Source organism: Lepidochelys olivacea (assembly GCF_965140295.1).
Source record: "Lepidochelys olivacea isolate rLepOli2 genome assembly, chromosome: 3".
Lineage (NCBI taxonomy): Eukaryota > Metazoa > Chordata > Testudines > Cheloniidae > Lepidochelys > Lepidochelys olivacea.
Window position 1 is genome coordinate 139,249,314 of NC_140413.1, and position 18,279 is coordinate 139,267,592.

Here is an 18,279-nt window from a genome sequence, read left to right on the forward strand (position 1 = left end):
TAATAATGTTTTTATACATACAATACAAGACTCCTGATAGAAAGAGAATAGATATCCACACTGACCATAGTCTGTATTTTCCGGCTCCCAACAATTTGATGGCCAAAAATAGGGTGTCTATAAAATAAAACAAAATAAAACAAAAAAGCAGGGAATTCAGGTTAGACAAAGCAAGCATTATACAATTCCTAGACTGACACTGTTTTGTAAAGGTTATTTATGCTTTCTTGGGAAATCCACTGTACTATAAATCCAGCAATTTTGAAATAGGCATCAAAATGGCAAATTACTTTTGTATGCTTATTTATGGTATTTGTGTAGTGTTCCAGAATGGCAGATAAGAAGAATGAAGTATTATTATTATTGAAAAACTACGGAACAGGTAAAGGGCAGCCCTACTTTCCCCAGGAACATGCTCACATCGACCTGAAGTATCAACGTTTACAGGTGAGAAGTTTTTGCATTCTTTATGACCCATTCAATCTCTGATTTTGCAGAACTTGTGATTAATATATGTTAAGGTTCTAGGCAACTCACTAGTAGATATTTATTAGAGCTGGTCAAAAAGGACAGGCTGTTTTCACAAAAATATTCAAAATTTCAAAGTTGTATTACTGTCAAGGCCTTCAAAATGCACTTCTTTATTTTTCCATTAGAAAAATATCTAAAATGTTATTGACTTTTTTCTTTTATTGCAAACTAAATTAATTTTTTTATTTCAATAGAATTTTGTTTACATCGTTGGGGAAGATATCTTTAAGAGTTATTAATATTTTGTAAGTAATGAAGAAAATAATTCATTTTTGAAAAAGACTATTTCAATGAAAAACCTTGTTTGATGAAAAAATCAGACAGCTCTAGTATTTATATACACACAATATTCATATGTATACACGAATATGAAATTTGAGATGTCATATTAGTATAGTCAAATGTCAGTATTGGTGTTGGTTTGAGCCTGCATTTGGGGAGAAAGAAGGAACTCTTCTGGGATATCCCTTCGTTTTACTATGTATTTCCAGCCACCATCATCAAAGGCCTCACAGCACAATGAATCTGGTTTGATGACTTCAGAACCCATCAATGTTGCCCAGGGGTCATCACATTTTCTTTCACAGGGAAGATCTTTTTGCTGAATAATGGCCTTTTGTCCAATTGAGAAATTTTCACAAAATATTTGTTTTTGAATTGTTTCCCCTGATGGAACTGGAAAATGAAAAATGTTGTCTTTTTTTAGAGTGGATTTTTTGTTTGTTTGTTTTATTTTTCCTTCCCTTCCCTCTCTCTGTTTTTCCTCATCCTCCCACACCCACACCTTTTCAGTGGTACAATGGAAAACAACGAGAGAAAAGGTGGTGAAAGAGAAAAAGGCGGAAAGTGAAAAGTGAAAAAGCAAAACGAAAAAAACAAAATTTCCAAAAAAAATGGTCAAAACTAAAAATTTCTGATTAAAATGTTCATGAAATATTGCTACTAAATGAAAAATCGTTCCCCCTGCAGAATTAAAATGCCTTTGAAATATTTCACAGGAATATATTTTCCATTTGTCTGTCATTGCTAATTAATTGGTATTCACAGTTCTAGAGCTCTGATGTTAATTTACATTACAACTCATTGCATAAACTGAGGATCATTTTGCCAGGTTCCAATGATTAAATGTTAATCTTAAATAATGGCAGCCCACCCTGGGGAGAGACTCAGAGAGCCTTTCTCATAGCACTCCCATACATGGCGGTAAACAGACATGCCCTCCCACCCAAAAATCCATGCACAACTCTATGCCTAAATTAGCAGAAGCATATGCTAATCCTTTTTTAATAGATGCAGCAGGGCCCACTAATAAATATGTTTCCTCAAGGTATTTGGCAGCATCATGCCTGCTTTATCCATACGGAGACATACTGACTCTAGGCATGCCACTCTCAAAGCACACACCTTCCCAGTCCCTGAGTCTGCATGGCTGTAAATGCAGGAGTCTGAATTTAGCCCTAAAGCTGTACTAAAACAAGCTAACACTGATATCACCCAGAGTCTTGGACAGCAATCCCTTGAGTGGAACTGGATATGTGTAAGCCATATGTTGCAGCTTTTCTCTCTTAGCCAACAAACAGTTCTTCCAGACAGAGCAATAATATTGTCCTTTTCTTAAATGGACGCTATAGGTCTTAGTCTTATCTCAAATATGTGACACGCCTCTTTGCATCTCTGCAATTCAAGTATTTAGTTTATATCCTTCTCCTTCCTCTCCCAACCTTTCCCAGCATTTAAGAACTGGGTAAAATAGTGGACCATGAAGAATCTCCTGGAGATGAGGAAAAGTATGAACCCTAAAGACTTAGGAAAGGGGTTTAACTTATCCAAGGAAGGAAGAACAGAAGAGGGGGGCGGGCCTATAGAAATAAGAAACAAGAGATCCAGGGCATATTGTAGAGTGGGGTGTATGTAAGTGAGGCGTGGGATTCACTATAAGTGTGTGTGTGTAGAAGGAAGGGGAGACTAGCTGTTTACCTCTCAGCTGGTTAAGAACCTCCCAGAGCTATGCAAAGAATCTCTGCCCATGTTTATGATCTCCTCTGTGCATGAACTGTGGTTTCCAAATGCATGTGACTGCCAACCTAGGCAGAGTTTGAGTAGGTGGTGGAGTTTTTATCTAATTATTTTGCACACCTCAATCATCAACTGTAGTAGAATTATCTGCTGTGTACCTCACAATACAGATACCTTAGGGTACACACATTAAACCCCCCCTGAAAACCCCATTACATGTTCTACAATTTTCAGGCAATTGAAAGCTTTGACTGGGAGATTTACAGAGATGTTGCAGTACAAGCATTTTGTATGATAACCATTTCCATAGTGAAGATTATCAAACATTAGCTTTTTTGAGTGGAATGTTGAAAACCTGAAGGACCTATCAGTCGTTAAAAATTTCATTTTTCCTGAGGAATGGCTGTCAAGGGGTTTGCCATGAATGAGTGGTAACATTCCCTATTTACTACTTTGCCATGACATCCTATTTATAGCTGGAAAGAAGGCGGGCTGCGGAATAGTTTTGGGAAAATCAAATAGTGTTTATCAGCCCAGGCAGAAATAATGCTGCCAATTTACATCACTACAATTTTAAAGCATTTGGTCTACATGTATCTGTAATTGGGCAGGCAGTTCTATTCAGTCCTGTGGCTGGAGAAATAAGGTCATATCTAGCACCAAAAGTATCATCACAGTCCCAAACTGATTGGTTTGTATAGAACAGATTGTCTCTATAAGGTCATTACAAGCTTATAAAAAGAGAAAAGTGGCTCTAGGTAAGCAATTTTATGTTGTCCAATCTGGATTATATTTTTATATTACTTTCTAAATTTAACCATAGCAATCTATATCCAGGCCCCTTCTGCTAATAAAAATGTATAAAACCAACTCCTGTAATCCAAGTATATATCCCATATTACATTTATTTGCATTGGTATTTTGCTAGTAATTTAGCAAAGGAACTAAGAACAGTTCTATCTTGGCTCTATCATAAAACAAATCATCCTCCTCATCATCCTAGAATTTTAAGTATTGAAGGCACCTGCTAATTTTAGGGTTGCTAACCTTGCAGGATTGTCCTGGAATCTCTAGAAATTAAAGATTAATCTTTAATCAAAGATTATGTCATGTGATGAAATCTCCAGGAATCCATCCACCCAAAGTTGGCAACCCTGCTTGCTATTTCAAATAGAGAAAAACTTTGATTCAAACACAACACCTTTTTATAAAGCACTGTTAGTTTGTATGGTTTAAACTGTATTTTTAAAGGAGAAAGATCCTATAGTTTACTTTAATCCCTCCCTTTGAATAGTTATAAGGGAAAGGTCTGTTCACCAGGGGACAGTTTAGTCTAATTAGTGTATATGGTGAGGAATATTCATGTCAAATGTAAACCTTTTGCTCCATATATTGTCATTCCTCTCCAGACAACTGCTAGGGACTGTTATGAACTCTAGAAATGGGGATCTATAATCTTAAAATATCATCAAATAAAAAACAATTGATTATATACATATTAAAATGCCTCATGTTCTCTAACATCTGCATTGGAGGAACTCAAACATTTTCCAATGGTAGGTAAGTTTTGTTATCCACATTTTAAAGATAAGGAAACTAAGGCCAAGGGAGAGTGAGCGGTTTGCCCAGGATAAAGGAAGTCAGTGACAGAAACGAGTATGAAAACCAAGAGTGAAACCCTGGCCTGACTGAAATCAATGGGATTTTTGGCACTGACATCAACAGATTCAGGATTTCATAACAAGGATCCTGATTCTCATTCTCACACTTGACTCATCAGACCACATAACATTCACTGTATGCATCTCCTGTAATGAATGGAAACCTTAACCAATAATCTCCATATTACACATAAATATTTAATTTTGTTTTATTTATCTGTTGTTGTAAGACTTGGTGATTTAATTATAATTTAAGAACTTTGACTGTATTTAAAGGAAATACATTCATCTCCAAAATATGAGTTGTACATTACTGATCTGTACATATTGATCTGACCAATAGACAGGGGTGGGATTATCACAAAGATACAGCATCCTTGGTCTTTGCTTAGAGACAAGGCACAAAAGTTATAGCCTGGATTTCCTATAGATGCACAAATGGATAGCTGATACCAGGCTGATCAGACATGGCATAAGGACATTGGGTGGCGGGGTGGGTTCCTACTGTGCATGACAAAAATGAATATACACTCAATATCATTACATTTGTATATACGTTGCTGCACAAAACCTAATCTACCAGAATAAAGTGATTTTAAAAATAGTACAAATGAAAGCATCTGAGTATTACTTGTGTTATATGAAAAGGTAGAGAGACTGCAAACATATTTTAAATATCTACAACATGGAAACTTAAACTTCATCCCATTCACCTGATATTGTTATATGTATTTCACATACAAAGAGAGACTTTATTAATGCAGTACTTTAAATTCTCTATCTTAACGCCTACTAAATTACTAGAACCACTCCATGCAGTAAGTAGCAAGTCTGACTCAGTTTATCTTGTTAAAACCATAGTCTTGGGTGGCATAAACAACAGGAATAGATGAATATCTGACACAACAGATGTAAACTTACTAATGCCTGTCAACACTGATGTTTTGAAAATTTTTGTAGTTTAAGTGTATTTTATTGCATATGTTCATTTAATTTTAACAAATGTATTTCAGAAAGAAATTATACAAAAGTATGGTGGCCAACTTTTGACTGATGCCTAACACAAACACACCCAAGAGCAAACTCTCATACAGCGACAGACCTGCAGCAAAGAAGTTAGCTGCTATGCTTATGGGTCCTTTGAATCATTAAGGGCCTTTAATTCCTTCAAACCAGGAATGACAGAGGCATAAATAGGCATGCCCAGGGGAGAAAAGGTCTGGAGCCAGAACATGGCTGTAATGTTAACTCTGCTTTTGCATTCTACATGTGTGCCCTTTGAGAAGCTGCTTATAACACCTTCCCGTAATTTAGCCTTAAATCTTTATTAGGGAGTCATTTTTCCATTAATTAGAGTAGCAGCGACATCATCTCTTACAAGTTAAAGACTAAACCCAAGGTTTTTTATATGTTATGTCATGTTGTATAAACTTTTAGGCAGATATATCTATGTAAAAAAAAAGCCTTAGGGAAAAAATATGTTAAATATTTCATAAGCATTCAACTTGCAACCTCAGATGTTGTATGATGAAAATCGTTCATTAGGATAAACTGCCTCCAAGGGAAGAGATATTCATATTTTATTACAGTATACCATTCTTATTCTAGTACTATCCATCAGGAGGCACTGTATCCTAGTGGGGATAAGGCACTGGATTGGGACTAAGGAGACTAGGTTTCTATTTGTGCTTCTATTAGCGACCTCAGGCAAGACATTTAACCTCTTTGTGGGTCTCTTTCCCCATTTTTAAAATGGAGACACATAGCTCTTAGCTGTTTTATAAAGCACTTTATGATCTATGGATGAAAAAGTGCTATGTAACAACTAGTAAATATTGTTTATCATCATTGTCCCGATGTTAGGCTATTCATTTATTTAAATTAAAAAACAAGTAAAATCCTTTCTGTACCAGGGATAGATGGTTAACAGTGTGGTTCTTGTTCAGACAGTACCAGTAAACATTTCTCTGTTTTGGGAGAACACTTCCTTGAGACATTGGGAGCCCTAGGTATGCCAAGAAGTGCCTTCATGCACAAGAGACTTCTTCGGTATTTCTGAAGTTTTTAATGACTTATGTCAGTTCATTCAAATTTGGTCCTGGTGGACATGCTATATATCACCAGCTTGCCACTGAAGTGAGGAGAGCCAGGATGGGTATGCAGTTTGGAAAGTGGTCACACTCCGATCACTGGAAGGTTGTTCTGGGAAAGATTGGAAGGTGGAGAAGAAGAGTCAGGCACTTTTCACTAGGAAAGCAGACTTACAAACATGAGGCTGGATTAAAAGACTATTGGCTCACACGGAGTACAAGGAAACATGTAGTTGCATGACGTTCCAGGAAAGAATTCTGACAGGAATTCCCTCCTTCTGATGGGGTAGGGAGGGAAGTAAATTACTTCACTTCTTTCTGGGGTTCAGCTTGCTTCCCTCCCCACCCATACTTGGCCAGCTATACATCCCACCCACTTGCTCATATGTTGGGGGTAGGTATTATGTGTGCAGCTCCTGTTTTCTTTCAGTGCTAGGGATGCAATGAAAAAAGCCCTGCTGCTCACGGACTTCAGGGGGACTCATTACTTTTTAATTCCCTGAATGGCTATGTTAGTGTTAACCAAAATCTAGTCCTCTATGAAGTGTGCAACTATCTGGTAACTTTTAGATCTCCTCCTCTGAACAATAATATTAGGTGAACTGCACCAGGAACAATTAGTGCTGATGCACCTAAAAATGGTACAAATTGAAAACACTTATTTCTATTCCCACATACTTTTTAAAAGCTGGGGGCACTTATGATTTTTACAGCCCTCCTGATGGCTACAGTAGTAATAGAAAAGCATAATTTTGGTTGCAAAAGGGCAATTGAACAAGTGGAACATAAGCTCCACTCATATTGTCAGCCATTCATACAGAGGAGTAGCTTGTTAAAAAAAACAAAACAAAAAACACCTGGAAATAATTACACTATCAAGAGAGAAAAAGGGGATTGGAACCCTTTGTCAGACATAGAAAAGGACAGAGTACATAACTGCAGCTAACCTATTTTCTGCATGGCAAGTCACTGCGCTGTAGTAGGAGAGTCTCTGCAGGGATGGACTCTGCAGTTTGAAGTATTGGCTACTACAAATGCTTTTTCTCTGTGTATCACAGTAGTCTAGAAATTGTTGGATTCTGTCCAGCCATGGTTCTATTTTTGATGCACCTGGGGAGATTTTCCACACCTCCCCAAAAAATTAAAGTCAAAGTAAAATAATTTTACCTTTTCCCGGTTGAATGGGCCATTCCCATCTCCTAATTTAACAGTTTTTGTATTGGTGTAATTTTGGTTAGAGCTGTGAGATTTTTACTAAAATAGTTATAAACTCAATTATACCAGTATAAAGCTGCCATGTATTGGTATAGCTTACCCCCATTATCATCCGTCAATAAACTATACCAGTATAAGCGCATTTATACCTGCATAACTGTGTCCACACTAGGGGGTTGTACTGCTTTAACTCTTCTGGTATAGTTGTTGTAGTACAATTCCTCTGTGCAGACAAGGTGTAGAGTAGTTAATGAATGCTCCAGTAAAGAGCTCCAAAGCAGTAGCAGAACTGGGCGACCACCTGGCATTAAAGAGACCAGCAGCCACAGCAGAGGATTGAGGGGCACTTTTAGAAATTACCTTATTTAATGAGTCATGTGTATATCCATCTATCTTATATATGAGTATATGGGGCAGATCCTCAGCTGGTATAAACTGATGAAAAGTTCCTCCCAAACATTTTCACCCAGAGTCACTGATTTATTTATTTATTGGCCTATCTATTGTGAAGAAATGCATTCTACACATTATTGGTTTGCTATCAAATACTCATATCAGTAAAGAGGTTAAACACAAGGGCCTTCCCTGAAATACCCTGCACAGGCTGGCTACAGCTACCACCCCTGGATGGTAAGGCACACAGTTAATTTAATACCAATCCACCTTTTTTTCTGCCCCTGATTTGTTGTGTTATGGAAGCCTTATATTTCCCAGGTACGGGATATGAATAGATTAGTAATGGTGATTGTATTAGTATTGTAATACTAGTCAAATTTGTGCAGTAACACTCCCTCTCCTTGCCCAAATCAACTTCCTGTTCTTTCATGTTAGATTGACAGTATTGCAGGTATGTAGTTATAAATCTACACTACATTTTTGATACTGTGTGCTTTAGGCCAAAGATCATGCTGCTTTGCCAAAAAAGGGTAGTAGAGCAACAACCGAATCATAACATATTAGTCTAGAATGCCAAAGGTGAGGTGTGGTATACAACTAAAATGGTGATCATGATCTGAAGGTAGGATTACTCTCCAACCTGTCATGTTTCTTCTACACTTGAAAGACATTGTTCTTCTCAGGTATCTTTGAACTACATTTTCTTTTTTTAAAGTAAAAGTTAGTCTTAAATGTCTGGGGGATGATATGCTAGCACCCCATCAGACAGTCTTTTCTGGTTCTAATACATTTATCAAACGCCAGGATATCCAATCAATACTGTGGATCACATTTGTCTCAATGTACAGAACATGAAATCAAGCTATTCATTGTATGAAACAGTAAAGAACTAATTTTAAAACTGGCGTAATAACATTAAAAAGGTACAAATAAGTATGCAAATAAAAATAAAAACCTATAAGTAATATATATAAAATCAGATGTATTCTCCTACTGTGCACTAGAACACCTGCTCATTTCTACCATGAACACTAGTGTGACCAACTGATCAACATAGAAATCTCTCACTATAAATGTTAGATCATAATCGAATATGTGCTGGTAGAAGACACACGTACATCTCTCAGAAGAGGAAATATTCTGTCTGAAGTGCTCTACAGGGCCTGTGAGAAAAAAGCCATAATGTGTTTCATTCCACACCTCAGAACTCCATTGGATCTTTACAAAGGAGGGTCCTACGGAGGGTTATGCTGTATGTAATTTTATTGCAGCTGTTAGACTTTTCAAGCCATTAGAATTATTGTTATTTCAGAGAGGGACATTTCCACCCCCATATAATTTTAGGTACATATTTGTGATGGTCCTCAGTGTCTCTACATTTAAATTATTAGCATACAGTTTCGGAACATAGTCCTATTAGCATTTTTAGGTATAAGATGAATTGATATCATTAAGTGGGCCACTGAAAGGGGACGATACGATTACAGTTACAATAAATAGCATCTTGCTCTTAATATAAACCTTCATTTAAGCAACCCAAGAACATATTAAGCATACTTACTTGGAACCGGTAAAAGGTGCCATCATCCTTTAGTGTTAGAACATGGTCTGAGATTGGAAAGAAATAGCCATGGGCTGCCATTAACGTCCCCAAATGTAGAGCTTCCACTGTTGGGGTGTAGGGAAAGAAAAGAACATTTTTAAAAAATTAACCTTTTCTGTATTTACAGCAAGGGACCTTTATGTGACATTTCTTCCTGTCTCCTGTGAGTAAACACCCAGCTCTTTTACTATTTAATACAGAGATGGTACCAAAATTATTCCTCTTCCTAAGGAGTTGATTTGTATCTCTCCCATTCAACAGCTTTTCCTCTGCATTCCCACTACCTTCATTACGGACTCACTCCATCCATTTCTCACTGAGAATTACTGCCTTTGTGTTGTCTAACCCTTCCCTTTAGAACAGGTCTAGAAGATGACATGGTGTTAAAACAGCATGGGCTGGTACACCTTAGCGCGCCTCCCAGCTGCACCAGTGTGATAAGAGATTTCCCTACAGTCTTCAGTATAGACAATGTATTGAATGAAGAATGGCTTAAATTTATCTTAGCATACAAAACCACAGCCAATAAATATATATGCTAAGTGAAGGAGTACTTCTGGCACCTTAGAGACTCACACATTTATTAGAGCATAATCTTTCGTGGGCTACAGCCCACTTCATCGGATGCATAGAATGAAACATATAGTAAGAAGATATATATATACAAACAGAGAAGGTGGAAGTTGCCTTACAAACTCTAAGAGGCTAATTAATTAAGATGAGCTATTATCAGCAGGAGAAAAAAACTTTTGTAGTGATAATCAAGATGGCCCATTTAGACAGTTGACAAGAAGGTGTGAGGATACTTAACATGGGAAAATAGATTCAATATGCGTAATGACCCAGCCACTCTCAGTCTCTATTCAAACCCTTAATGGTATCTAATTTGTATATTAATTCAAGCTCAGCACTTTCTCATTCAAGTCTGTTTTTGAAGCTTTTCTGTTGCGGAATTGCCACCCTTAAGTCTTTTAGTGAGTGGCCAGAGAGGTTGAAGTTTTTGAATATTATGATTCCTGATGTCAGATTTGTGTCCATTTATTCTTTTGCGTAGAGACTGTCCGGTTTAGCCAATGTACATGGCAGAGGGGCATTGTTGGCACATGATGGCATATATCGCATTGGTAGATGTGCAGGTGAACAAGGCCCTGATGGCGTGGCTAATGTGATTAGGTCCTATGATGGTGTCACTTGAATAAATATGTGGACAGAGTTGGCATCGGGCTTTGTTGCAAGGATAGGTTCTGGGTTAGTGTTTTTGTTGTGTGATGTGTGGTTGCTGGAGAGTATTTGCTTAAGGTTGGGGGGCTGTCTGTAAATGAGGGCTGGTCTGACTCCCAAGATCTGTGAGAGTGAGGGATCATTTTTCAGGATAGGTTGTAGATCTTTGATGATGTGCTGGAGAGGTTTTAGTTGGGGGCTGAAGGTGACAGCTAGTGACATTCTGTTATTTTCTTTGATGGGCCAGTCCTGTAGTAGGTGACTTCTGGGTCACCTACTACATATGCTAAGTATTACACATATTCTTATATTTACATTGTACCATTGTTCAGTATTAGGTCCCAGGATATTGGCTACACACTTTGCAATTATTACAATTCTCCTGTCAGGACAGCAGAGCCATACTATAACAAGAGTGGGATTGTAATAGTTACACCTTGTACTTCCTATGGTAGTTGAGTTCCTTGGCCCACAAGGTTAAGCTATTTCTCCACTAGTCCCTCCATATAACTTTACAAGCCAAACCAGGCTCTGGAATATTTATATACCCATGAAATAGACACGCAACAATTTCTGCCATTTGGAATTTTGACAATACTCTATCAAGGATGGACCAATGGCATGCATAATTTCACTCTGAAAAATCGGTTACAGTTTTATGTGCAACACAATGTTCAAACTGGTAAATGCCTATAGTTTTGCTTTCTTTATGTTCATGTCATACTTTAAAAAGAGGTGACTCTATTGTTGCAAATTCCTAATACTTAATTACTAGGTTGAAATCCCATTCCTCAGTTTTTCAGGATGGATCTATATTGTATAGCCTCTCTAAACCCTGGACGTAGAAGTTTAGCACAGAAACACCAGCGAGACTTTGTGGCATTGGAGGAGATTACAGTCACAACATCAACATGGGAAAAATATCTATTCAATTTGTTGTCTCCTGTCCTTGCTACAAAAGTTTAAGGATGGGTTAATAATGTGTTCTTTTACACTTTCTTATGTTAGTCTTGGCTATAGGAATGAAACAGTTCTGTTAGCTCACCCATATTTCATGAGCAATATGTGCAAACTCTCTTTTCACCTTTCCGCTCACTTTAACACTTTCATCATGAGTATTTTAAATTTTTCAAGAGGATGAGTGGGAATTTGTAGCTGTCCTGAATCCACCCACCCCCGGAACCCCCTCTTGGGTTCAGGGACAGGCAACTTCCCCACTTAACCCACCTAACCACAACCCCAATTCTGTCTCTGCTTCATGACAAACACCTCTTGCTCCCGTAATCTTCTGCAAATTAGTCCCAGTCCTGCTGGCATAGCAACTGACATCCTGGAACAGACAAATGATTGATGTAGCCCAGCATGATGTCTCTGACAGTCCACAGTACCAGATGCTTCAGAGTAAAGAACCAAACCCTCATAACAGACATTCTTGGAACAACATGACCAGAAGGAAAGTTTCTTGACCCCAGGCTTTTAGAAGTTCTGCCCTGAAACATGATAGGATAATCTTCATATGGGTACAAACTTTCTAATGTAACCGCAGCTATTCTTGTTATTCATATGTATTTATAAGCCATTAAATTCTATATCTTGTGCCAATGAATGCCAGGTTATTTTAAAAATAAATAAATAAACACCCCACCCCCTCTAATTATTTTAAAATCAAATGCCTTTTTATTTTAATATCCTCATTCTTTCACTGTGCAAGTGAGTAAATACCAGAAGACTCTCTTATCTAGCAGCTATTTAAATTATATCTCTACTTGTGTGGGGAAAAGGGGAGAAGAGAGAGTGACAGACAGATACAAATTGATTGAAAGAAGAAATCCACCAGTCTCCTTTTTTAAAGTAAGTTTGATTATGGATGGCTGGGTTCACAAGGGGAAGGACAGAAAGGGTGGCTCAAATAGGAATAAATAGTTTTAAAAACTTTTAATAGGTTTATTTACAGCGATACAGTACAATAAAACAACTCAATGCCTTTTCTCACATCCATATCTCCTCAGTTTCTCTCCTCAGAGAGAGAAGGATCTGACTGGTCTCCAAAGGCATGATCCTGCTCTCATCGAAGTCCAAAGTAGAATTCCCATTGACTTCAGTGGTGCAGGGTCAAGCCCCTGGAGGGAAAGGAGAGCATTGAATGATGATATCATAATGTTGATGCATGTCAATAAGAAGCACCAGAAAGTTTCAAATCTTCTAAGTCTGAACATAAATTTACTCTTCTATACAAGATGTATGACTGTAAGGATTGCACATTTATATGGTTGGCAACAGTATACAGAATTACAATAGCAAGGATGAAAAAAGAAAATATGAGGTTTGGAATAAATATAAACCCTCAGGGCATAAGCTAAACTAATGAAGGTTAGAAGGAAACAATCTGTAGGGTTCTTGTACCTTTCTCTACAGTAGCTTGTGGTGGCCACTTTGGGAGACAAGATACTTCATGAACTAGGTGGTTTGATCCAGTAGAGCAATTCCTATGTAACTGAAGAAACGTAAATCCCATAGGAAAGCAAATTTATCTTTGAGATTTCTAAAGTGTTATTAGCAACATAACCAAGCAAAACTACCTTTAAATTTAAGTTTAACTTGGCAGTGTCCCTTTAAATATTTCTAATAATGCATACAATTGTTTATACAAAGTAACTTCATCAAAAGGACCTAAGTAGCTTAGGATCCCAGTCTCATTGACTTTCAAAGTCACTTAGGCACTTTTGAAAATTTGACACACTCTCAAACACACCTTAGCTATGTCTGCAAAACAATTCAAAAGTTATTACTCTCCTCGTGCGCTATGATTTTTGAATACACCAGTTAGCCCTTGAAGTTGGAGGTACTGAAAGGGCATATCTGAGATTCCGGCAGTGACTTCAATGAGGTTCTGCATGCAAAAAGTATTCAGGATAGGACTTGAAATGTGCCTTTACTCTGTGGTTTGTGAATGGGAGAGATATGGGAATAAGAACTCCAATCAAGACTATTAAATCATCAAGTCTATTGATTTAATATTGGTCATAAGGGACCCTCTAATCTTACGGAACAGCATGGTGACACCAAAGTAATATGCTTTTCCCTTTCCCCCTTATCTTTCTTTCCGGGACTGCAGTAAGAAAACCCACAACCCATAAAATATTAACGGGTCTGACAGAGATTAGGCTGAAAATGTCTTTACCACACTGTTCGCTTAACTATTGCTAAGTCTCTCAACGCTGGCTGATTTGACATATTATATACTGCATTGCCATCCATAAACATACGAGAGTGGGCTAGAAGCAGAGTTTCAGCCTCCTACACTGAGTTCTATTACTATAATACTTTGTTGTGAGAGTTGTCAGGTCATTTGTTTGGACACACTGTACATTTTCGGTTTTGAAAAAGATATTTGGGATAGGCCGGAATTAGCTACTGGTACGTGTGACATTCTAGTGCCAAATATAATATGGATGTAGCCCCAGATACTCAGAACTGTTGTGCTTGTGTGCTATGATTTTTGAATGCATCAGTTAGCTCCAGAAATCAGAAGTACTGAGAGGGCATATCTGAGATTCCATGTGGGTGCTGGAAAGGAGACTGTGACTGTAAGGAGTTTGTGTAGGGATAGAGCAGGGAGTGGGGGGAACAGCAATAGCCAGGGGATGGGAACATCTGAAAAAGGAGGCAGTTAGCGGGGCCTGCCAGGTCACTCTAGATCAGGGGTGGGCAAGCTTTTTGGCCCAAGGGCCACACTCTAGATCAGGGGTGGGGAAATTGTATGCAGGGCCGGGGCAGGGAGTTGAGATGCAGGAGGTAGTGTGTAGTGTGGGAGGGGGTGCAGTGTGCAGGAACGGGCTCAAGGCAAGGGATTGGGGCAGAGGAGGTGTGCGGAGTGTATGAAGGAGCTCAGGGCAGGGGATTGGGGTGCAAGAGGGTGTAGGGTGCAGCAGAGGGCTCTGGGGAGAGAGTTGGGGTGCAGGAGGGGTTCAGACTCTGGCCCGGTGCCGCTTACCTAAAGCAGCTCCGGGGTGGCAGCGGCATGCACCGGGGTCAGGGCAGGCTCTCTGCCTGCCTGCCCTGGCCCCAAGCCGCGCCGCTTTGGGAAGCAGCAGGAACCATGCCCCTGCGCGGCCCCTGGGCGAGGGGGAAGCACAGGGCTCCGCGCGCTGCCCTTGCCACGCATCCAGGTACCTCCCCCAAAGCTCCCATTGGCTGCGGTTCCCTGTTCCCAGCCAATGGGAGCTGGGAAGGCAGTGCCCGGAGGCAAGGGCAACCCGCAGAGCCCTCTGCCCCCCGTCGGGCGGCAGAGATGTGGTGCCGGCTGCTTGTAAGAGCAGCGCGAGGCCTGTGGCACCACGGGGGATGATCCCGCAGGCCTGATCCAAAGCTCCGAGGGGCCAGATCTGGCCTGTGGGCCGTAGTTTGCCCACCCCTGCTCTCAAGATAGAGGAAGGTTGAGTATAGTGGGGGCAGGAGGAAAGAAGTTTAACGCAGCAGTCAAGAGTAAGGGATCCTGTCATCCCTAAACACAGTCCTTCCAAGTGAGCCTTGGGGTGCTTTGGCAGGACACAGATCCCACCTCTTCTTCAGCTAGAGAGAGGACTTCCAATCCTAGAGTTGTCAATCCAACATCTTTTCAAAGCCCTGCTGCAGTGCCACAAAAATATATAGAAACACAAAGAGTCTTAGCTACATAGCAGATCAGAACTTTTCTAACCTGGGGAATCTGAGGAAGACATGTTACCAACTTTATAAAAAGCACATGTTTTTGTCTACGAATACTGATGCCAGAGGCATTTCATGGTCCAAGAATGCCTCAACCCACTCCTCACCAATGAAAGGCTAATACATGGGGCAATTATGTAATCTAGGCTTCTTCACGATACTTATTATTTCAGGAAGAGAAGGCAAATAAACTATCAATCAAATTCTTTTCAAGCAGGTGAACAACTGGCACAAAGATCTCTTACTGTCTAATATCAAATTAAGAAGAGACAAATGCTATTAAGCTTGGCAAATCAGCAGTAGAGTTTCTGCACAGAAAAAAAAGCTTGAGAAGGAAAATTGAGCCAGTAACATAATTGCCCTATGTGCCTAAATAAAGGAATTCAATCCAGATTCTGCATTTTTAGACATCACTGCAAGGGGAGTCAGGAGGTTTAGATTTGAAAAAGCTCCTCTCATGTCCAAGAATGACAGAGGAAGAGGGGATCACCACAGACTGCTGTGAAGTACACGAGAAGAGAAAGTTCAGTTGAAGAACTCTTCTCTGAAAGAGACCTTGACAAATACTTTAAAACATACTACCTTGCAAATTCTTCTTGGGTAAAAAGAAAAAAAAAAGTTTGTATCAGACACTGAATATATATTCCGAAATCCTGGCGCATACAGCGAACAATGAGAAGATTCGGCATTACCTTATTGAATAAGTGCATACAGATATATACATGGATGTCAAGTGTGATACGCACACAGTTGCATGACTTCCAGTTCATCAGCCACTTCATCTAAGAATAGCTGAACCAAATGATGCTCTCAGTTACACTCGACTAAGTTCACTGACGAGTCACCATTTAGGGCATTGTCACAAATCTGTCCTTGGTAGAGTGCCACCTTTAGGAGCTATGTGGGGAGCACATGTATCAGAGTCCATTTACCCCCTGCACCTCCGCGAGTGCTGCAGAGTGTGTCTTTCTAGCGGGTTGGCACTCAACCCCCCGGTCAAGACCTCTTGGCTGTTTTCTCCCCTCCTGGTGTCTCGGTGAAACAACAAACCAGCCCACAGACAGCAAAAAAGGTAAAGCAAAAGAAAGGAAAAGAAAAATCTGTAGGCCACTCCATCCAGGATATGGGCCTTTCTTACCTCAGAGGGGCCTGGAAGTATCACTGTACACTTCAGAATTCACAGGGCTTCAGTGCAAATCTCAGTCTTTCCCCCCTCTTAGCTCAGGTGATCCACACCCTCCTTTCTACAAGAGTAGGGGCTCTGCAGACTGTCAGTTCTCTCTACGGGGCTGGAGAAGCTCAATAGTTTTTTCCTTTCTCAGGGTTGCCCCAATCTTGTCCTTTCCCCCCTGTTTTCCCCTCCCCCCCCTTTTTTTAAATAGTGAAGCAGATTTGACGGGATAGTCTATAGCAACCACCAACTATCACTCCTAAATACCTAAAAAGAAAAGGAGGACTTGTGGCACCTTAGAGACTAACAAATTTATTTAAGCATAAGCTTTCGTGAGCTACAGCTCATTTCATCGGATGCATATGCTCAAATAAATTGGGTAGTCTCTAAGGTGCCATAAGCATTCCTTTTCTTTTTGCGAATACAGACTAACACGGCTGCTACTCTGAATCCTAAATACCTAGCGGGTTATATTCTCTCACTATGCCCTGTGTCTTTTAGATAATGTAAAAACGCCCTTCTAAAATTACCTCATATTCCTGATACTTTGCTAAAGAACAATGAAACTTTTATTACCTTAAGTCATTTAAATTTCTCAGAGAGCTTTTCCCCTTTCACTATAAAGATCTTACATACCCCAAGAAGGTGATCAATTGTTTCTTCTACCTTACAGCCTACAAACAGCCTATCTTTGTGTTTGTTTATTTAAAAAATATTTGTTTAATCCACAATGGCCAGTTAGTGATCTAAACAAAATCACTTCATTTTTCCTACCCAGCCCTGAAGTACATCATTATCCTCAACTCTGAGGCACAATTCAAAAAATATTCTTCACCTTTTTTAATTGATCCAATTTGTTGCCATTCCTCTTTTAAATTTTTCTGTAGTAGGCTTCTTGAGTTCCTTTTTACCCAACGCATTTCTATGTGAATCCTTCCATTTCTTACAGCCCTTTTAGCTGCTTTGTCAACCATTTCTTTCCCTGTTATCCCAAGATGTGCTGGGATCTGAGCAAATGTTACATGTATCCCCATCTGTACTAACTCTGTTATTAGAAATATAATTTCACTGATTAAATCACTTGTACATATGGAGACACCCTTTTTTCTTGCCATAAGGCCTGATATTGAATCGGAAAAAATTACCACCACTGCTGGGCATACATCCCAAATCCAGTTTAATGCTAGCATTATTGCTACTAGTTTGGCAATATCAGATATTCTTTTAGATGTTCTAATTCTCAATTTTGGTATACAATAAGCTGCCCCTATTCTTCCTCTTTTTTTTTTTTTGCATCCATCTTTATATAACTAACAAAAAGCTATTCCACTTTTCATCTGCATGCTGGTACACTTCATTTTTTATACCTATAGCCTCCTTTTTACTCTTAGACTTATAAAATAGATCTAAATCCACTTTGGACATCCATCCACAACTAATTTTTAATGATAAAAAGTTTTGACTGTCAATTTAACTTTTCCTGGTCTATCAACTCCTGCATCCACGTTTTAACTGGAATGGCATGCGGAGTTCTAACATTGTGTGCAATAGGTTGCCTACTGAATTCCCCAAAATACTCATTTTTCTTGGTACTTTCATCATTGCTATTCCCATTAACTTTAGCCCAGAAATTTAGGTCCAGTAGTTTCATTCATAGTGCAACTGGCA

The 18,279-nt window shown here is 39.2% G+C and overlaps 1 protein-coding gene across 9 annotated transcripts in view; it reads right to left on the minus strand.

Annotated features, from left to right (window-relative positions):
* Positions 1–18,279, minus strand: part of RGS7 (regulator of G protein signaling 7) — a 429,679-nt gene that overhangs the window by 87,141 nt on the left and 324,259 nt on the right. For all 9 annotated transcript variants that reach the window (XM_084622895.1, XM_084622894.1, XM_084622893.1 and 6 more), the window contains exons 5-6: positions 9,471–9,577; positions 66–117 (exon numbers count right to left, since the gene is read on the minus strand). In XM_084622895.1, the coding sequence (XP_084479021.1) occupies positions 66–117; positions 9,471–9,577 (159 nt within the window). The remainder of the gene's footprint in view (positions 1–65; positions 118–9,470; positions 9,578–18,279) is intronic.